The following is a 23,031-nucleotide window of genomic DNA, read 5'->3' on the forward strand; positions in this document are numbered from 1 at the left end:
TCAGATAATTTCCTTAAATAGCTGTGTCATTGCTGTCTTGTTACACGATGTCAAGACTGACACCGTGTAACTATGCATATTTTTCCTTTAATAGAAAACCAGTGCCTCATTTAATTTTGTTGCAGCTAAGAACTAGGATGCCTTACCAGGAAATATAAGACAAATCTTTAGAAAGTGCATTCACAAAGCAGGTTACAAAATTATACTAAATACTGCTCTTTCAGCAGCAATTTCCATGCAAATGGAAATGGAACAGTAGACAAAGACCAGAAGGGGCATTCCTAGCAAAGAAAGGGAAGAAAAGATGGTGTGTAAGTGTTTGAAGATCTTATTAACTTATCACAGGGTTGGTGTAGGGGAAGGTAGGAAGTAACAGAATTAGAGAAATGAATTCTCAATAGTAAATGCTGAGAGAGTAGAAAGAATTTTACTGTGTACATTTCCTGACAAATGAAAAGCAAAGCAGTTTATGCTTGACATACATCCATTTGAAACCAGGTCTTCTAATTTCATTGTTCCTAGAACTAGCGTTTTTTCAGAGCTCATTTTATGCTATCTCTTCATCCCACTATGCTAACTGGCCCATAGCTCTCAAATGAGAATTTTTTTTTCCCTCAGTGTACTTTAACAGCTCAAGTTGGAGCATGCTTTGTTATCTGCTTATATTACTGTTAAGCAAGAAAATAACTGTAGTTCTAAACAACGTATACCCTGTTTCAGAGCATACCAAGGAAGCAGAATTTCAGAGGGTTTTTTTCTCCCCACCTCTTTCCTAAGCAACCAGAATTCTCATAAAATCAATAGTAAAAAAGTGAGAGAGAACAAAAGGCACGCAGAGATCACAAAAGCTGCAGAAAAGGAAAGCAAGCGTGCAGCCCATCCAGGTGCTCTCTGTAACCTTTTTTCTTGGTGCATCCTCTTTCCCTTCTGTTCTTTTTCTTTAAAAATGCAGCTGCAGCCAGCTGACTCACTGGGGAAACCACAGATGGATTTTTGAGATATTTTGGGTGAAGATGTTCCTCTGATTCTGATTTTCGCAATATAGGAACTTGAAACTAGGCAAAGAATTATTTATGTTTCTGAATTGACACCAATATTCTGTTTGCGGGAGTGTGGAGAGCAGTAATATAATTCAGTAATTGAACAGCAGTCAAGAATATTAGCCTTCTGACACTCCCTAAGTTCCAGTTGCTAAACATATTCTTTCGGACAAGATAAAGAAGGTGTTAGCAAATTGATAGCAAAATAAATATGGAAGATGTGGTCAGTCTCTCCTAGAATTAAGATAAAGATCTTGATGAATGCTCTTGTCTGATTCCTGATTTTAATTATACTCTATTTCTTTGGTTTCTAAGGAAGAAAAGCTTCTGAAAACACTTGTGCGTCACGGGGTCCGCAGTGGGAAAACTGCCAGTCTGGAAATGGAAGTGGATGGGCTGCCCTTCTACAACACCCATTCGCTTATGATTGAGAAGCTGCTACAAGAAGTGCAGAAGTGACTGTCCCTAATGATTTGTGCACTAAGAGTTGCTCCCATGTCATTTCCATGTTCCTGAGGCTCTCACATCATGTAAAACATCAAAAAAAGATGACTTTTCATCTCTGGTGTCTTGGCCACCCACAACCTTTCATTATCCTTACCACATCTCTGTGAAGCAAGAGGAGGGTATCATCACAAGGATTTGGTCAACCTTTCTTTTCTATAAGGGAGCATTGCAAGCCTTCCTTGTAAAGTGTAGGCTATGCCACTGACATCTGTTGTATTAGTAGTTTGCCGTTTTTATATTTTGTCCCTTTCTGGGTGATACAGAAAGGTTTTAGACATTTCAGAGTATCCTGTTATTAAGAATAAATTATTGAATACATAAATAATGATTTAAATTAATGCTTAAAAATTAAAGCATGATTAGAAATTAATAAACATTTGCATTCAGTTTGGAGAATGGATATTAAATGATATTATATAATAAGGTGATCTGGCTTTTACAAAGAAAGCTTGCAATTACAGTGAAATATTACTGTGTTGCTGTTCTTGTTTTACTAACCTCATAACTGCAACAGGAAGTAACTCTTGTAGCAACTTAGATTTAAAAATACCTTGTGGTGGGGAAAACAGCTGCAGTAGAGAGGGGAGATTAAAAACAAAACTCCAGTAAGAGATACAGTGATGAAAGCTCCCTTGCACACTTCCTGTAGCCCCTATAACATCTTCTTATGGTGGGGATTAGCTTGTGAAAGTGTAACGATAAGGAGAAATTTTTAACTGAGCTAGTGAAAATAAAGGCAGCATTGCAGACCTTTCTTGTAAACTGTAGGCTATGCCATTGACCTCTGTTGTATTAGAAGTTTGCCATTTTTATATTTTGTCCCTTTCTGGGTGATACAGAAAGGTTTTAGACATTTCAGAGTATCCTGTTGTTAAGAATAAATTATTGAATACATAAATAATGATTTAAATTAATGCTTAAAAATTAAAGAATTATTAGAAATTAGTAAACATTTGCATTGAGTATTAAAGAACATTTTTTAAATTAACGTTTACATGAATTCCTGTTGTAGAAATCAGCTCCTGACAAGACCAAGTGAAGTAAAATTAAATTATATCTCATAGGAGTACTAACGCCAAACCAGTACAGGAAAAATGTTTGTGAATTGTGCCCAACTTCTGTCATTTAAAGCTGTGATTTTACCTTAACTCCAGGTGAGTGTCAGGGCTGAAGTTCTTCTACTTGTCAGCTGTCACAGCAGAGAGGACAGGGTATATTTGACACTGCACCTCTCAGGCACTGATGCTTCAGCTGTCCTAAAACGACTGGAGTGGTTCAAAAGGCAAGCGTCAAACCATTGTGCTCCAACAGGGTAAGAATGGCACTTGTATTTAGTTGGACTTCCAGCAGCAGCAACACCTTGTATCTACTTTCCTTTCTGGCAGGGGACTTTTATTTTCCTTCTTCAATGCAAGACAAACAACTTTTTGAGAATGAGAAAAATCAGTTCATACCACAAACACCAGCATATTTTGAACATTAATCTTCTGAAGTCCCTGAGGATACACAGCCTTTAAAGACTTAAAATAGTTGAACACGTGACAGAAAGAAATCTTAATGCCAGACTGGTGAATATGAATGTCTAGCAGCAGAAGATCCCAGTGTTTATTTTATAGATTAGTCATTTTTTTGAGATTCATTTTCTTCAAAACCTTTTTGAAGGATGTTGCAGTAAAACTATCTTTGAAGTTCCACAATTAGAAAAATCTTCTTTAGAACTCTCCAAACTATAAGTATTAACTAAAATATTCCTTGTGAATGCTTCAGCTTTTTGCCAAAGCCATTAACCCCGCAGGATGGCATATATTCACTGCAGCACAAACCCTACAAAATGAAATTGGCATAATTTTAAAATGTCTGTTTGGGAAAAGAAGCACCTGGTTTCATTCTCTGTGTGCTACTGACATGTTACACTAACAGGTGCAGTGTATATTATTCTTTCCAAATGCTAACTTTTGTCAAAAAAATTTCATTTAGTAAGCTTTTGCTATTTTTGCCCCAAAATATAAAACTTAACAGTCAGATTTCATTAAGAAACACAAAATTTAGTAATTTATTTCTCTTTTTCTCTAATATGTGCTTTTAAAATCCCTTCTAACGTGCAGTCCCGAGCACTATATTTACTGCAGTAGCAGTGTGTAGCAACCATAGCAGGACCCTTGGGTGACTGTGTTCTGGCTGAGATGGAAGGAAAAGCTCTGAGTGGGAGTTACCTTCCTGCCATGCTGGTTACAGTTCTGCAGTCTAAGCTGAACACTTACAACAGAGAAAGAATTGCTAAAATATTGACTTTGGGGGGGGGGGGGGGGGGAAAAGGAAAAATAAGAAAAATCCCTCCCTTCTGTTGTGGGTTAGCAGGTTAAGTGCTGAGAACTGTAGCAGAATGCTGGGCTCCACTATAAAAATTTCCATCTGATTTTAAACTGCAGCAGCTGACAAAAAGCTGGCCACATCAAAGTACCAACTCCAATAAGCCTTAATCCCTCAGTTGACAATTCCATGTAATACAGCATGCTCTGCATTCCAGTTGTCTAATTTAAACAACGTGGGTAACTGTAGAGAGGTGAAGCATAAACACAACAACAAATATTTAATCCTAGAACAAACCACGTGTGTGTCCTGCAGTCTGCCAGGCCGTGGGAGTCCAAGTAGTTGGCTTGATGCTGAAGAACGCACAAGCACAGCATTATGGCAGTCGGGAGTCCCTGCCCCACGACCCCCTTGAAACAGACAGGAGATTAGATGAAAGATTAGGAGAAAATAAAGCTAAACAGCACTAATAGTCAGAAGAAAAAAATGCAGATAGAAGGTAATTAATCCAGCTGAGTGGTCTAAGTATAAAGAAATGTCAAATAATTAAACAAACCAAACATTATCCTAAACAAACCTAATCCCCTCCTGGGAGTGGGGACATGAATCCTTTTTACAAGAGGAGGGAGGAGAGGATCTCTAGTCCCACGAATAGAAACTGTGGGCCAAAGCCATAAGATAGCTCTTTCAAACAGAGAGTGAAGAAATATCAGAAGAAAATAATAAAAACATTCTTTATTAAACACATTCCCTAATTATATCTAATATTGCACTCTCAAGGTGGTTTCCAGAAAACTGTTAGAATATATTCCTTTCGGAATCTAGTGACAAGCAAGGCTGTGTTACTTCAGATACCTCGAGCAGATCATCTGTCTAGACAATCTTTTGACTTAAAATATCCCCTAAGAAACAAAACTGATTATACTGCTGGAAGTTATCAGTTCTGGGCTGCAGAGAGAGAAGTGTTTTCAGAAAGGCCTGAAACCAGAGAAAGTGAAAGGACAAGGCAATATTCGTGGTGTAACAGTTACAGATACAAGAATGTATAATGAGCAGATCACAAAACTCACACAGGATTTGTTAAAATAATAAAAAAAAACAACAACAATACTAAAAAGTGGAAAGGAGGTGGTAGTAGAAACAATACTATAGAGCACAACTCCTACATCTTTAAAAGCCAGTATTCTCCACCTACTCCTGTATTTTGTTTCTGTCTAAACCAGGAAACATAGATCATTCATATATCATATTTCTGATACTGTATTTACTGAACAATGATTGAACCCTAAACTGTAGTATCTGTGGGCAAAACAGAATTCATTCAACAGTTTCTCTGACAAATGCATTGTTATTTAATTGCCTGCATAGTCTGTGCTGCACAAGACACACACGTTGCAAAGGACACAGTCAAAACCTCAGCAAGGTGTAGTAGAATTTACATGTAACTAAATTTGTCTTTGAACACAGTGACTCAGAGAAGCACATGGGATTAAAGTGGCTCGTGTACTACCAACCTCTTGTTCTTTTCCAAGTCAACAATCCAAATTATTTATATCTGTTGGAGCCAAGAGTTCTCATACTTCTGGAAATCTGTAGGAGCCCTATGATGAGGTTTAACAGTCTGAGGTTCAGCAGTCAAACAACAGACTGAAGGTCTCAGCAGATGCTGAGTTCCTTGTCCATGGTCTCCCATAACATCTCACGTTGTTGAACTCATTGTTTTAGGAGTCTGATTCTGGCATGGTGTCTGCAGGCTTTGAAACTGGTGGAAGGAGAAGTTATTTCAGAGAGCTACAGAAATGTTGCAGGAATGTTTTTGGTTTTTTCTTTTGAAAAAGTTCATACAGGGACATTTAATTTGTTCTGTCTCTGACCTTTTCAACACATGATGACAGCTTATAGAGAATTATTTTCTCTAGATGCTACAGGGGCAAACAGAAAGCAATTCAAAACAAATTCACTAGAACCACACACCATGAGTACTAGCTTATTCCAGTCAATGCAGTCATCAAGACAACAAGTCTTAAGTGGTAGCACAACAACAACAGATGTGCTTGACAATAGTGAGGAAAGCACATGCCAAGTCAGTTTAGTTACAAAGTCCAAGCACCTCCAGAAACAACCTCACTGTACAACATTGCTCATAAGCCCTTGGGAGGTCACACTGTTGTAATACATGAAGGTATAATTCAGATGGATACAGAAACACAGCCATAGCCACAGATTCAAGATTGATGTCCTTTCTTGAATAATGCTATAGGCTGCCTATGTTAGCTGTAGAGCAGTCCTTCATTCCGGTACCATCAAATGGTATTTGTAATATCCCAGATTGTTGCTCGTGCTGTGTCCTGTTGGGTGCTTCTGTACTGTTCAGCGGATAGGATTCCTTCGTCTCAGTCCTCAGACGCCCTAAACATGTTAGACAAGAGTCTCGCATCTTGACAAAGTTCTGGTAAGTGCTTTCACTGGAAAAACAGTACAATAGTGGGTCAGCAACACAGTTAAAAGTAGTCAACAGGAGAGAAATATGATAAACATTAAATATTTTCTCAGCAAATGAACAGTTGTTCTCCAACAAGCTACGAACTACAAGTAGGATATGGTATGGTCCAAAGCAAACTAAAAATATGAAAACAGTGCTTGAAACCAGTCTTTTAATTTGAGTTTTCTTCTTCTTTTGAGTGCCGGGACTCTTGTGGACAACTCGTAAAATCCCACAGTAAGAGAAGGCCAGCAGAAAGAAGGGGAAGAGGAAGCCAGCAGAGAAGCGGTAGTAATTGACATTGTGCTCCCATTGTTTGATGGGGTAGTGTTCAAAGCACACCAAGTGGCTCTCAGCATCCATACTGATCTCCCCGTGTGTGAAGACAAAGCAGCATGTCATTATTTCTTTGGTCCAGATAATGATGCTCACAATTGCAGCTGCCTTCATTGTCCGAAACTGCTGAAACCGAAAGGGGTGCACGACGGCGAGATAGCGGTCAATGGAGATGCAGCAGAGGAAGCCCACGCTGATATAGATGTTCTCATATAAGATGATGCCACAGATTTTGCACAGCAGCTCATCATAGGTCCAATTGTCATGCTGCAAAGCATACTGAAGCCAAAAAGGCAAAGAAAATATGTAGAGCAGGTCTGCTAGAGTCAAATTGCAAAGGTAGATACCCAGTTCATTCTTAGCTTTGATCTGTAAATACCCATAGTACAGGGACAGGCAGTTAGCCGGCAAGCCTACTATAAATACAAATATGTATACCACAGGGGATAATGTCTCATGGATATCATGATTAATATTGCACTTCTCAGTTGCGTTCTCTGTGAGATTCACCATCTTCTACTTCTCCCTGTGTATCACTCATCAGGGTCCTGAATGTAAGACTTAATTACATCCAGTTTCATGCATTGCTTATTTCTTCCACAAATCTTTGGGCTGAAGTGATGACTTGCTGCAGGATGTTAATAACCTGAAAATAAAACACATGAAAATCTTTAAAAGGGATACAATTGTTAAGTATATAGTGCAGTTTTCAGAAAACTGCCTTTCCCTAGCCCTAAATTTCTTATAATCTTTGATAGAAGATAAAACCTGTCTGGGAAACCATGATTCATATGAGTAAGTCCTAGTAGTTACCAGAAAAATACTAGAAAATTTTTTGTCCAAGAATTCCAAAGCAAATTACAAACATTCGTTGCTTTAGCTTTGGAGGTATCTAAAATGTGAAGGAATATCATCTCTGTTTTGCAGATGAGGCAGAAAAGCAGTAATTAGTTCTGTCTATGATGGAAAAATATCTCTGGCAAACCAGCAGTCCACTCGGACTTTCTTAGAGGATGTAGGGTGCACAAAACAGTTTATTTTTAATTTCCATTTCTTAATTTTTCCTTTAGATACAAAATACCATGTAATATGCAGTTCAGTTCTTCAGGATGAAGAAAAAAAATGGAATTTTTAGCACTTCTCTTACAGTTACTTGTAAACATAATCCTGAAAGCAAGCTGTCTTCCTCTGTTGGAAGGACACTGGTACAGTTATCCCCATGGTCTCAGTTCTACAGGATATGCTATTACATATTCCTTATTTTCTATCAACTCTCAAAAATACTCATTTACTCTTACTACTTATACATTTGCATCTTTTCATCTTCACTGAATATGAATATAATGGTTTTCACCTGAAGAATCTTCTATAATCCAAACACATAACCCTACAAACTATTGCTATACTATACTATTACTACTTAAGACACAAAAACCACTGCTGACAATGGGTTAGCACTCAATTCAACTAGGACAAATGTTCAACCTGGACCCAGCTCACAGTGATTTAACCCTAAACTAAATGACGAAATATTGCATTCAGCGTTTTATGACCTCGTGATATATTCACATTTGCACAAGTGCTCAGCACTGGAAAACAGCAGGGCAAACTGTGCCTAGTCTGGAGGAGATGCATGTTTAACCTGATGATGCAGAACAGCAAGCCTGTTTGTTTCAATCTCTTCTCAGAAAATGCAGGGTTAAGGTGTATACTTTTGTAAGGTCAGCAATTTGTGTACTCTTCATACAGCTTCAGTTACCATGGATTCAAAAGGAGCACTGTTCAAGGACAAAGATAAGGCTTTGTTGCTTTTTCCTCTTTGCTATACTAATTTGTATTTTTGTCATCATCTTCTGTGCCATCTAGGAACGTACAATTTCTTCCAAGACAACCCTTATGAGAACATGACCACACTACAGTAAAATTACTGTCAGCTGCAGCATTTGAGGATGTTATTGTCAAATAATTTTTTTTAATACATGCTTTTTTTATATAGTGGTAGGCTTTATCCCTGTAGAAACTGAAAAGAAAATCTCTTGCTTTAGGCCTTAAAAGAATTGCCTGGCTGAAATAAGTGATCAAACCTGCAAAGGCTTTCATTGTTTAGATTCAACCAGGGTAGCACAGTCCCACAGAATTCACAGTAAACACATGTAAGTAAGAATCAGAACGTATATTTCATTCCTTTACTTTTTCTTTTTCTTTCCAACAGACAGAACATCAAGCCTGGTTTTGGTCAAAATATTCTTCGGGATCTCAGATACTCTCAGTCATGAAACAACGTAAGTTCATCTCTCTCAAAACTTTTAACTCCATTGTCTGGTGCCACTTGCGTGAAAGACTGGCCAAGTCCAGGACTATGTTCTCCTCCTCTCACTCTTAAGCAACTCCCTTGAAGTTTGAGGGGTTCACCTGCTCCACTTTTGGTGTCACAATAGTTATAATTCATAAATCAAGCACAAAAGGAGAAATGCTCCTTAAGGGACCCAGTCACAAACACCTATGGTTTAGTTTGAAGTTTGCTCCAAGACATTGCCATAACCTTCCAATGGAATAAAAATGACAACATTAGCAGTACTGACATGTACCGTGGAAATCAATCACTACAGTTATGTACAGATTTCCCAGAACACTGTCACTTAGGGGCCATTAGTTCTCCTGGAACACTATCCAGTTTCTCAAAGGCTTCATAACAATCACACAGCTCTTCCATCTGCAGAAGACCTGGCTCCCCACCCACAAGAAAAGTGCACAGAATCTTTGCTGAGGCAGATTTGATAACCTACTCACCCCATCCCACCTGTTCAGTACAGAGCTCTAGGCTTGAGTTTGTATTTGATAGCATCTCTGTATAATAATTCGATGCTTAGCACACCTTAGTTGTTGTCTAAAATACCTAATAATCTGAGACCTATCATCATATCTACCAATTTAGTGTCCAGTCAGTATCCAGCTCCTGTTGATGAGGCCAAATAGCAGTACAAAAGCTGTTGATAAGTCTTTATGTCTCTTTATAATTTAACAGCACTGAGTTTCATTCAGTGTTACCCAGTGATTCATTATGGATCACAGTATGAGGAAAAGCAGATGTACTATACAGTTTTTTGAAAATGTTTCTTTTCCTCTAAGAACTCTAAATGTTTTTATTAAATTACGTTTATGTACAGAGAACATGATTGTAAAAATAATTTCTGTTTCGTTTGAGAGTCTTGTCAGAATGCAGAATGTGAAGGAGACAACAAAAGTCTTATTGATATGACATTATGCTAATATACTATACACTTAAGATTACAAGAACATTTCCTGCTCCCAGAGGAAGTGCTGGAGTGGGGTGTTTGAAGGGGCAGGAAGAGAAGGTTGCCTGTAACAAATCTTGATCTCCAGAAGTCCCTTCCAACCCTAACAATTCTGTGATTCTGTGATTCTTTGCCTTGTGCTAACAAACCCTCTCTGATTTCAAAGATGCTTGTGCAATAGTTGTTTTATACTGGTCCTCTGGTCAGTAACAGCAGTGAGCCAGGAAATCCTTCCCTTGTTTCAGCCTCCTCAGAGTGTGGGCTCTGGGCCACCTTTGTACCCTCTGACCACTCGTGCCTGGCTAAGGACAGACTCAGTAGCCAAATGAGAAATACAGAGGTAGTTCACCTTTCCCCCAGCACCCTAAACATAGCTCTACACCAGCCAAGGAGTGAAACTGTAGGATTTTTTTCAAACAAACCTGGTATCCAAGGACAGCAATGGCAGGTTTAAACAAATGATTGCAGAAGAACCCACCCTGTTAATAAGAACATATGACACAATACTTTACAAGCTGTCTGAAAAAGTGGAAACTGAAGGAAAGGTGATGCAGGGTTTAGAAGAGAAAAGACTAATAGCTCCCTTTTACTTACTGACCTTGTCTGGATAGGGGAAGGGGAAAAATGAAAAAAGCTGCTGTATGAAAAGCATCTGGGGTGCAGACAATCATAAAGCTGAAAGCAGTTTTGAACAGGAACACGCAGGCATTTCATTTAGACAGCTTTAATATGGATATAGTGCAGCTGTGTGATTTTTTTGAGCATAGTTTATGTAACACCTTCAGTACAACAAGTCTGCAGAAATTTCCAGGCAATATTTCTCTCTCATATATGCCCACATCTTTTAGATTATAACCATCTAAACCCAAGTCTTGGCAAAAAATTAGAGGACGACCTCCATCTACATGAGTTCCAAACAATGCTCTTCTTTCTGGATTAAAAACAAAGCCAAGGATCCCTGGGCTTCAGAAAGCCTCTTTTTTTCTTGGTTTAAACAAGCCAACTTTACTCACTGGGTAGTTCAACAACAGTTCATTTCTTTCCCAACTCCTCTGTGCCTTAACTGCTGACAAAAACATGACTCCCTCCTGCACCATGAACCATGGTGCAGTGCACATATAAAACGCTGCCTGCTGGCAACAGCATGGAAAATAGCGCAGAGCCACGGACAACAACAGCCTCTTCCCCTCAGACCAAGTACTAGCACAGAGCCCAGGTGGGTTTTCAGTGAACATTGCTACAGTTTTCATTGAAAGAAATCTGTCTGCAATAAGACATACATAGTTTTTGGCAGAGACAAATGGGACTACGTCAAAGGACTTCCTTGATGGAATTTGCAACAGTTGTGCACCCAGCTTCTCTCATCCACAAAGCATTCATTTCCATTAACAGGGAGTGTAATGTGGTCGTGTGCCTTTATATGATGGTAGCTCTCTTGCTATTTAATCCGTCCTTGCACCTGTCATACAGTGCAGACAGGACTGAATCACTTGACTGTCATAGCAGGACTTTAACTGTCCTGTTTATCTTGGAACCAGAAACCTGGAGTTGTTTCAGTTTAGGCTTTGGTTCAGGTCATTACCTACACAAACACCAACCTTAAGTTTACACACTAAGCTTTCTTCAGCTCTTGAGGGTTTGTCTGCTTGTTTGATCCTGTTTCACAAAGCCTGGAAGAATAAGGTCAGATAAAGAGGCTGCTCTTCCCAGCAGAAGAGACTAGGGACTGGTCAAACAGTATAAAATGGGCAGAAACAGGATAATATCTTTAGAGCAAGTTTGAAAAAAAAATAGAAGAAATTGGAAATGGGGATGCATGACTGAGTGTGAGGAAATGGCACAATGATGTTTGGATTCAATCAGAAGAATTATGATATAAAAGACAGATCTGTTGGAGCAGGTCCAGAGGAAGGCCACAGAAATGGCCAGAGGAGTGGAACACCTCTCCTATGGGGAAAGGCTGAGAGGGCTGGAGGTGTTCAGTCTGGAAAAGAGAAGGCTCTGTAGAGACCTTGTTGTAGCCTTTCAGTACCTAAGGGGACTCTTACAGAAACATGGGGACAGACTTTTTAATAGGACTTGTAGCAACGGGACAAGGGGTAATGGTTTTAAACTAAAAGAGGGTAGAGTCAGACTAGATACAAGAATGATATTTTTTATGATGAGGTTATTGAAACGCTGTCACAGATTGCCCAGAGAGGTGGCAGCTGCTCCATCCCTGGAAACATTCAAGGTCACGTTGGGACTCTGAGCAACCCGGTCTAATCAAAAATGTTCCTGCTCATTGCAGGAGGGTCAGACCACACGGCCTCTAAAGGTCCCTACAAACCTAAACAATTCTGATTCTAAAAGAGTACCAAGTAGAAAGCCACTAAAGGCAATGAAGGATGTTTGTATTAACACACAAGGTTAGTAAAGGAAAAAAAAACAGGTACATATGAGGAGCAAACACAAATTTTGGATCTAAAGATAGCTGAAATATTTGCTGTTATTTTTTATTCCAATCTTTAGAACCAAAATTGTGACCCGTCATCTAACAAAATTACTGTTAACAGTAGGAAGGAGGCATAGAAGAATATACATAAGCAAAGACTAACAGATATTTTGAAAGGCTATGTGCACTCCCAGGGAATTAGCTAAAGCAATGTGTGAATTATTGCTGATAATGTTTCAGAAATTATGGTGAATTGGGGTAAAACAGACATAACAATTGTGAAAAAGAGTAGTTGCAGTTATACACCAGTCAGTCTAGCTTCAGCCAGAACAAGCCATCAGACAGTCAATAACCATGCGTTCACAGAAGCGACTCACAGCTGTGGAGACACCCCAGGTGAGTCCTGCCATACTTCAGGAGAAGATGAAGGTGGGCTGGGGTTGGCAACTGCACTTATTTCAAACTCTACCTCAGGATGATGGGAGAAGCTCCAGCCTAAGTCCTACCTGCTCTCTGTAGGAAGACCAGCATGGGCATGGATGGGTCCTATTTTCCCCACAATGTGCAGACTTGCCAGTCTGCAAATCATGTTGCTGTTCCAGTGAGCAGAAAGCAGAGTTGAAAATGATAAAAGACAGTAGTGGAAGTTGGTCTCATCTCCCCTGATTAATCCATGAACCTATTGCCTCCCCTCCCTGACAGTGGACAGTCCTGCCCCACATAGCATCAACCCCCAAATATCCCAATCACGTCAGTTCCCCAGCTTCCAGAAACTACCTGCCACAGTTCAGTGCAATCCCTGTCCTCATGGCTTCTGCAGCCTGATTTCAGATATGACAGCCTCCTCCTCAACAACTCTCAGCTCCTGTGACACCCTAACAATTCCTTTCTCACACTGAGCACCCATGCACAAGGGCATGGGGAAAGGCAAGGCTTGAGAGGAACAGAGTCAGCAGTGGCACTTCAGGGCTGGAGAAAAGCAGGGAGGACAAGGGAGAAGGCACAGAAGCAGCAAGGGCAGCAGCACTGCAGTCAAACAGCTTGGAAGGCTGCCTTAGAGAAGCTGCTGCAATAAGAGACACACAACTCAACAAGAAACGGTAGTGTTGGACCAATCTCATTTCCTTGTTTTGTGAGGTATGTGGCCAAACAGCTACACAGGAAGCAACATGGGTAATACAACTTTATTTTATAAAGACTTTGACTCATCCTAAAGCACGTTCTCATTACACCTGGGAAATTGTAAAGGTATCATGTAATGCTGGATGTGTTACACAACCACACTCAGAAAGCAGCCAACTGTAGTTCACTATTGGACTGAGTTGACTGTGAGATAATCTCCCCATTTCAGGATGCTAATCAGTGTTTTCAGGTATTCATAATGTCATAATTTCAATCACATTTGAATGGGATAGAAAATGCACTAAATAAATCAGCAAATTATACTGATTTAGGAAGGAATATATAATACTAACAGGATTTAAGATGATCTTGAGTGTGAAAACAAAATAAAATCCTTTGAGAACAAATACAAAATTACCATGCTTGGAAAGAAAAAAAAATCAGATAGTCAGTTTGCAATGGGGGATATCTGGCTATGCAGCAGGATGGATAACAATGCACTTAGGTTCACTCTGTTACTGCTGAGAAGAAAAGAATTACAGTAGGATGCAGTACTTAAAGGGCATAAAGTCAGGTGTCCTCTCTACTCACCATGGATGAAGTCGCTGGAATCTTTTCCACTATAATACACAGGCAAATAAGAAGAGGACCAAGTACTTTGGGCAACCAAACTATATATAATCCACATTTTTCTGTCCTCACAAATTCAAACTTATATTCCATTACAGACAGGAGTTTCCTGAAGTAAATTGGTAGTGCTTGTGAAACACTCGAATGTCCTTCCAATGACTGCTGTAGATAAAACAAGCAAACAAAAAACTGGATGATAGGTATATTTATTAGAGATGGAAACAATGCTAGTGAGTAAGATACTTTATTCTTGTTCACCCCTTGGGATAAGGCAACATATTACACGACTACTCTTAGAGGCACAAAGCAAAGCCATGGAGAAACACTCAAGCTAGTACTGTCTGTTACTTCAGGGACATAAAACAGGAAAACTGCAGTGGTTTGTTACTTGGCCTGGCAGATCAAGGAAAAAGAGTGCAGGAAGAAAAACAAGGTAATCCCAGTCCACTGCATTATGTTTCTACAAGAAAGGTGCTCAGACTGGGCTCAAGCATCTCAGCAGGGCACTAGTTGTGTTGAGCTCAGACAAACTGGCTTGGCTCATATTGAGACAAAAGTCCTGTAGAAATAACAACTATATTCATTAAAGATCATAGCCTCATTTAAATATGCAAGTGGGCTAAAAATTAGGTGGCATTAGAGACCCCAAGATTTCTAAGTCCTTATCCTAGTGTACTTGACCTTGATTTTCAGCTTCTTTTAGTGCAGCTCATTTAATGTGCAACATCAATGTATCTTTTAAGTGCATGGGGTTAATTACTGACCCTACCATGTATTTTTTAATTGGATCAGTTTCTAAACCATTCTCAGTGAATCTGGAAATAAACATATACCACTTTAAGGACAGCTGTATGGTCCATAAGATATAAGTCACCACATCAGAAATTTTGCAGAAATTTTGGTTTTGTCAAACCTCTGTGTGAAGAGCAGTTGGCTGCAGGGAGCTTTGTTTCTGTTCTTCCGCTGGTTTTGTAAAGCAGAAAGGCTACCTCTCTGCTATACTAATTTTCCCTTTTTTCTTTTTCTCTTTGCTTTTTTTACATAAGAAGAACAAATTCTGTACATCCTTTTTGCAAGAGAGTCTTGCCAGTCACACAGTAAAAAACAGACTGTATCTTTTTAAACCTCTGAAACCATCTTACGTAAATTGGGCAGAAAAAAAAGACGAAATCTCAATTCCTACTTAAACAGAATTTCTAAACTAAAGTTAATTTAGATCTATACACAACCCATTCAGTGTTTGTTGACTTCCAAGTGGATCCTTTAACATGAAGCTCTGAGTACAATAATTATTATTCTGTGTATCAGTTTCAGTGGAAGAAAACCATGAAAGTATTCTGTAAATTACAAATAACTTTACTTTTGCCATTACTGTATGACTCCATTTATAAACCTATTGTCAAAGAAGGAAGTTGGCAACATTTTTTCAGAATCCACATAAACAAAAGACTAATTAGTCATAGATGCCCAATTCTCCCCTAACACGGACAAGCAATTATTCGTGATCTTGGGTAAATCACTCCATTTGCTGCAACTTTGATATTCTGAGAACTCCATGTTCTGTTTCTGTACATTTTCATTTCAGGTTTTTATGACTTTGGACTTCTTAGCTGAGGCCTGCATATATGAAGGACAACTTGAGATGAAGCGTAAGGAAGGCAGATAGGATAATTAGCCCAATTAGTCCAGTATCATAGAATCACAGAATGGTTTGGGTTGGAAGTGACCTTAAAGATCATGTTGTTCAAACCCCATGGACTAGGACACCTTCTACTAGACCAGGTTGCTGCAAGCCCCATCCAACCTGACCTTGAACACTTCCAGGAATGGGGCAGCCACAACTTCTCTGGGCAAACGATTCCAGTGCCTCACCACTCTCACAGTAAAGAATTTCTTCCTAATATCTAATCTAAATCTGTCCTCTTTCAGTTTAAAGCCATTCCCCCTTGTCCTATCACTACATGCCCTTGCAAAAAGTCCTCTCCATCTTTCCTGTAGGCTCCCTTCAGGTACTGGAGGCCACAATTAGGTAACCCTGAAGCCTTCTCTTCTCCAGGCTAAACAATCCCAACTCTCTCAGCCTTTCCTCATAGGAGGGGTGCTTCATCCCTCTAATCAGCTTGGTGTCCCTTCCCTGGACTCACTCCAACAGGTCCATGTCCTTCCTGTGCTGGGGACCCCAGAGCTGGATGCAGTACTCCAGGTGGAGTTTCACCAGAGCAGAGTAGAGGGCAGAATCCCCTCCTTCAACCTGCTGGCCACACTGCTTTTGATGCAGCCCAGGATACAATCGGCTTTCTGGGCTGTGAGCACACATTGCCAGGTCATGTCCAGCCTCTCATCCACCAGGACTCCCAAGTCCTTCTTCTTGGCAGGGCTACTCTTGATCTGTTCATCCCCCAACCTGGATCGATACCAGGGATCTGCCCCAACCCAGGTACAGCATCTTGCACTTGGTCTTATTAAACAGCATGAAATTTCCATGGGCCCACTTCTCAAGCTTGGCCAGGTCCCTCTGGATGCCATTGCATCCTTCAGGAATGTCAACCACACCACTCAGCTTAGTGCCATCTGCAACCATGCTGAGGGTGCACTCAATCCCTTTGTCTGTGTCATTAGTGAAGATGTTAAATAACACTGGTCCAATATGGAACCTTGAGGGACACCACTTGTCACTGATATCCATTGGGACTCTCAGCCATTGACCACTAACCCTTAGTCCAGCCACTTTCTTATCCATCTAACAGTCCATCTAACCCGTGGAATCCATGTCTCTCCAATCTAGAGAGAAGGATGTTGTGTGTCAAAGGCTTTACAGAAGTCCAGATAAATAACATCTGCAGCTCTTCCCTTGTCCACTGATGTAGTCACTCCATCATAGAAGGCCGTTAGGTTGGTCAGGCAGGACTTTCCCTTGATGGAGCCATGCTGGCTGTCCCAAATCACCTCCCTGTCCCCCATGTGCCTTAGCATAGCTTCTAGGATGTTGTGGAGCATCTATTCCATGATTTTCCCAGGCATAGAGGGGAAGTTGACAGGTCAGTAGTTCCCAGGGTCCTCCCTTCTACCCTTTTTAAAGATAAGTACAATGTTTCCCTTTTTCCAGTCACCTGACTGCCATGACTTTTCAAATACCATGCAGAGTGGCTTGGCAACTACATCAGTCAGTTCCCTCAGACTACTCATTCTATCTTACGCTACTACTTATTCTTTATCTAGGATTAGGGCCTTTTGCCAAATGCAAGGTCTGAACAACTGGTTGAGCACAGGGAAGTGCTGAAAAGAAAAAACACTTTGGAAAATCCCTATTTATGGTAATAAGAAGTTCATACAATGTGTAATTTCAGGCAAGCAGTCTAAGTAGTATCAGGGAGGTGAATCACATAACAGGAATTAGTCATGCTATAGCTGCCTCAAAGCTTTTAAAAATGACCCTCATTTGCCCCCTACTTTCTGCTGTTGAAGATCAACCAGGTGGACGACATGACCTTCCAAGAATTTCACTGATACGTGGTTGTGACTAGCTCCTACCCACAGAGGTCATCTTCCTGAAGCTTCCTGAGTGACTTGCTTGAGTACAGAACAGTGGGTGGAGGAAAACACATCACACCACTTCCTGTAGACATCTTAAATCACTGTTATTACTCAGAGACAAAACTCCAAATCTTCCTTTCCCCTCAACCATGTCAATGTCCCTCTCCCCCACAGCCCTCCTTGACACAGAAGCCAAAGAAGCATCCTGTCTCTATTGCAGAAGCAGCAGGCAAGTAAATAATAATTACTCATGGACAACAGAATTTCCTGTATTCCCAAATTTGTATGCTGATACCCATTAAAAAGGACAATGCAAAAACAAAGCCCAGATTACAAAGGTCTTAGTAGAAGCCACATAAGCCATGATCGGTGCACAATATTACCAGTAAGGAACAATGACTGGAACAACTGTGTTGTATCCTGGGATTGAGAAATAGGAACTTCACCCTTCTGAGCTAAATGAGTTCTGATTCATTTTACCATCTACAGCCTTGGGCAAAATCACCCTTCTGATTCATTTTCCTAAACTCTGTATTACTGCCTCTTTTGATGCTGCAGCCTGCTCTGACACCAGCACTGTGCTCCATCAGGCAACGCCAGATGTCTTGCATAGAAGTCAGTGACTTAAGGTCCAAGTCATATCTATACTGCATTTTGATGAATTTTGCCTCCCTTGGTTTGCCAGCGTGCCCCTCTACCCCTGGCACTGCCACACCCCTCCTGCTCCACAGAGTGGCTGATCAAGGGGTGCCATGGCCCTGTAGAAGTCACTCCACAGATTTCTCTACAGCCTGAGCCTGTGGGCTGTAGTACTGGTTGGCACCCACACAGGTCAGCACGCACCAAAGGTGAGCAAATCTCACTGGCTGCCAGCCCAGACCTTCGGCCAGACACTTATGGCCCAAGAGCCGATGTGTGTATTGAGAGCAACTTGTCTTTGCACCCACATCTCTCACAGAAAGGGGAAGGAATGCTGGCAACATGCAAGGCAGTCCCTCCCGTCAAGCCTCCCCAACATCGCTCACTGGTAACAAGGGAAAACTTGCCCAAAAACTAACACATTGGAGACAAAAGCAGGGACCAAATTATCTTCCTGCTTTCATCTTTTATAATGCCACTTCAAACCAAGGATCAGCACATCATACCCCCCCAAACAGGACTATCTCATTAACTAAAAGGAGTTTGGAAAGCAACCAAACATCCATCTGTACAATTTTTTCCCTCCTTTACTGATAATTCAGTGCATAAAATGATTGTGCAGTGCTACTGACAAGCAGTAGCTTGGGACATCAATAATCAATGTTTGACTAATAACATTTGATACATAGAAAAGGCTGTCTGATAGAAAAATTTTGCTTGCTAAGTCTAACTGAAGTGTGGTCTAAACTCTGCCATGTCTGAAGAGATTGAGCACATCTGTTCAAAGAGAATGTTAACATTTTCATTATTCCACGCATCAGCAAACAATGATACATTCAATAAACTCATCTCTTTTTAAAATACCATTTTCTGCATATATGATTCAGTATATGATTCATTTTGTACAGTAAAAGTCTTAAGACACGGTAAAGTGAAAAGTTGTTTACAATATTTGAAGGTTTTTCCCTTCCTCCCCTGATTTTTCTTTGACTTATTTTTCTTCTGTTTGGATTAATTTTAATTGAAGAGATTAAATTCATCATGGGATAGGAGCCTGTTCAACTGAAGTACCTAACATCATGTGCATGTTTGACATTTAAAACTGGAATAATTCTTTTGTGCCTTTGTACTATGTTTGTGTTTCTGGCTTACACTGATCACCAGTGTGCCTTTCAGACATGTTTCTGTTCTAGATCCAATTTGTTCTAGTCTAGCACACCATCCGCCCTTCCACGCACTGCTGTTTAGCTATGCTCATTTCCTTTCAGGCTCAGTTGAGTCTTTTTTGGCTCTTGTTCTGTATTTCTTCCTTAGATACAGCCTTGTGGGGTGGTGTGGGGGTGTGTTGTGCATATGCATTTGTGCATGTCTCCAAATAGTCCCCATCTAGTCTGTAGAGATTTAACTCTTCTAAACTATCCCTTTTTGCTACCTTTAATTCAGCTTCTTTATTTTTTTGCAGTTTCCTTTTTGGAGATTAACCAAGTTTCCTGTAGAACTGAGTCAATAGTCACATGTAACACATGTTCTCCATTGTTATTTCTCAGACTTCTCACGAGAAGCAGTGTGTCTTGCAAAAGGTTTTCCTCTGTGCTCTTTCCCTCATTGCTGCTCTTGCTCCCAAGATGACTATTGAAAACTTCAGTCCTTTATTTTTTTTTTCACTTGAGAATACATGACTTCTAGTCCCCAATGGATTAATCATTTTAAACAAAGTGTTGGCATCTATATCTGCAGGTTTGCTTACATTTTCATTTCCTGAATTTCATTTCCTCAATTCCCTTAATTTTCATTTAAAAAATTACTTTAGTAGTCACATGATTTTTAAGTGCTAGTGTCTTGTTTTCATTAAGATTTAAACAAAGTCTGGTCTTCCCTTACTCCCAAGTGCTCTCATTTCACGATGTATATGAATTTGCTTTCCCTCTTCCATTTTCTCAGCCATACCTTGAAACTGACTCTCTCTATATCTCTGGCCTCGAATATGGTGCATGAAGCCTTCCTCAGCACAGAGCTGCTGAATTCCTCTACTTCAGCATTCTGACTAAGACTGTGAATGTTCTTTCTATCCCCTCTCCATCCCACCTTTTGGATGACACTGGCACCTGCACAAGCAGTGGCTGCCTACTTCCCTGTGTCAGAGCCCTGTCCAGTTTGTCACCTCTCTTCTGGGAGACAGGTCCCAGCATCCTGCCTGGAGGCACAAACTCAGCCATCCACATGCTTGAAATCCGACTGATCCATATGTTTGAGATCCGACTGACCCTTCTCTAGTCTTCTTTTAAAGAAAATCATGAGGAGAAACCTGCCCATAATAATGGTATTAATGTGGACATAAGAGGTTCAACACAAAAATTGAGAAAAAAATGAGAAAAATATTTGAAGAGGCGTGACCTCATGGAAATGAAAAAAGCCCTTTTTTGATACTATTAGTGTCAAAGAAGACACTCACACCATTCACTTCCCAACATGCTTCTGACTACAGGAAAGGGAGAGAATCAAATACTTGTTACAGGGGAGTTCTGATGAGCTCTTGAGTGAGAGATGGGAAAGCTGACATAGAAGATGTGAGAGTCCAAACTGAGAGCTGTTTAGAAATCCATGTCCTGCTCTGAGGTGGAGGTATAAGACCATCTCTGAAATTTGGACCCTAGTTCAAATTCCAAATAATGATGTCTCGACAGGATAGGTTAAGGGATTTTAGTTTAAGCCTCTTGAAAGATTAAAAGATAATTTCTATTTTGAAAGCTGTGTCCGAACATTTCTTAAACATGGACCATAAAACATACATCCTCTAATTAGATATGTGAGTAGACACTAAATCATTATCCATCACAGAGTAAAAACTCTCCTTTCTTAGCAGATGGAAGACAAAATGTTTCCAGATATAACATTATCAAACTCTAATTGTTACTAAAATATTGAGTTAAAAGAAAGCCAAACCATGAGATCTCTGTAAGATTTCCATTCTTCCCTGCTGTTGTTGCCCATTTTAGCATTTTATTCAGGTGTCATTAAAGTGACTTAAGTTTAATGGTTCAATTACATTTGCTTTTGTAATGCATTCATTATTTATCTCCCCTTCCTCTGTTGGCTATCTAACCAGTCTTCAAAGCTCTGTGTCTTTACTGGTGACCCATAGGACACAACATAAGAGAAAGGAAGCTTGAAACCTTGCAGAATAAAGCAACTATGTTCAGAAATTAAGACTAGGCTCATCTTAGCAGCAAGAGCTGTCCATAGCAATTTGTGAGTGGAGATTGTCAGGAGGACATCTCTTGTGGAGCAGCAGTAACAGCAGCCGTCTCCGTTACCTGTAGATCAGATCAGTTTTGCATTTCTATTTGCCTCTGGCATGGTGACAGATCTGAGCTTAAGCAATCCCAGATCAAACTCCAAGACAACCCAGCTGGAAACAAGTTTGTTGCCACAGAAACAATTTCTGGCAAGAGGGCTCCATGGAGAGGAACAGAGCATACCTTCAGGTGAGCCTGTTTCTGAGTCTCCGTCTAACAGTGTTTCAAACCTATTATCTAGTCTTTTTCTCTTTTTCAGACAGATTAGCTACAGCTTCCAGATGAAGTACCTAAAAAAGCACTCTTTTTGCTACCCAGTAGATTAACAGAATTCAGAACATCATTTCTAGTGGAGAGAAAGAGTTACAGTGGATGCACCCCTCAGGGAATAAACTGCAATGTTTTCCCTAGCTGCCCTTGCTTACTAATACCTTTACTTAAAATTACTGGCCAGTTTCTTTGAAACATTAAAGTTAGTCTGTGTCTTTTCAAAAACAATTGCCATCAGCTGTCAGGGTCAGCAGCTCTGCAAATGCTTCAGCTGGCAGAATAATTCATAACAAGCATTAAAAGCCACTTAGAATAAGCTTTATAAGAAAAACAAACCTCTTAGACGAGACATTCAGCTAATTATAAATGTAATGAGCCTCATAAGGCCACTATGTCTGGGTTTCTCTTTCCACAGTTTTTCACTTAAAAATAGTTACCAAGTTGTGTGAATGTCTTCATGAGTGGACATGACTTTCTTTGGCTATCACCACACTGACACAAGTATGGCTTTCAGGAGTGAAGCCCCAGGCACCATGAACGCACCCTCAGGTCAGGTCTAGCAAAACTGGCAGGAAAGAAATTTTCTTCTCCATGCACTGTTTAATGGGATACCAAGTGCACTTGCAGTTACAGTATCAGCTGGTTAATCTGAGTGACACCATCCACAAGGCTGGTAAAGGGAGGAAAACTTACATTAATGCCCCCAACCTTTGTCCACCTGGCCCTGTACAACTGTGCTCAGCCACAGGTAAAAGTTTCCTGTCTGTCTGACCTCAGCAACCAGACATCCCCTGAGCTCACCCTAACTGATGACATCTAGTATGGTGACAACTGCATACACCTAGTTCTGCTGAGACACATCTTCCTCCCTTCTTTCCTCTTTCCCTATATCTCACTTCTGTCTTTTCCCACTGCTATAAGATTGCTTACAGTCCTCATATTCCAGAACAGGAGGGAGGTCAATTTTTGTCTGCCAGCCACAAAGTGAAATAAATACATCTCACTGAAGATGTCAAGTGACACAAGGGTTTTTAATGTGATATTGGAACAACCATATCTTTCTTCATTTAAAACTGTGATATTCAAATCACAACGATGTGATGTAAACATTGTCACCCCCACTGGCTGTGCCCCA

General features: G+C 40.2%; 2 protein-coding genes across 3 annotated transcripts in view; one reads left to right on the forward strand and one right to left on the reverse strand.

Annotated features, from left to right (window-relative positions):
- DGLUCY (D-glutamate cyclase) overlaps nt 1–2,492 on the forward strand; it is a 48,881-nt gene extending 46,389 nt beyond the window's left edge. For both annotated transcript variants that reach the window (XM_027673478.1, XM_027673474.1), the window contains one exon: nt 1,356–2,492. In XM_027673478.1, the coding sequence (XP_027529279.1) occupies nt 1,356–1,499 (144 nt within the window). In that variant the 3' untranslated portion in view covers nt 1,500–2,492. The remainder of the gene's footprint in view (nt 1–1,355) is intronic.
- Nucleotides 2,493–6,111: 3,619 nt separating this feature from the next.
- On the reverse strand, nt 6,112–7,206 carry GPR68 (G protein-coupled receptor 68). The gene has a single exon (XM_027673484.1). The coding sequence runs from the start codon at nt 7,186–7,188 to the stop codon at nt 6,112–6,114; it is 1,077 nt and encodes a 358-aa protein (XP_027529285.1). The 5' UTR covers nt 7,189–7,206.
- Between the last annotated feature and the right edge of the window lie 15,825 nt (nt 7,207–23,031).

The sequence above is a fragment of the Neopelma chrysocephalum genome, unplaced genomic scaffold (genome assembly GCF_003984885.1).
Source record: "Neopelma chrysocephalum unplaced genomic scaffold, ASM398488v2 Primary Assembly neopelma1_24, whole genome shotgun sequence".
NCBI lineage: Eukaryota > Metazoa > Chordata > Aves > Passeriformes > Pipridae > Neopelma > Neopelma chrysocephalum.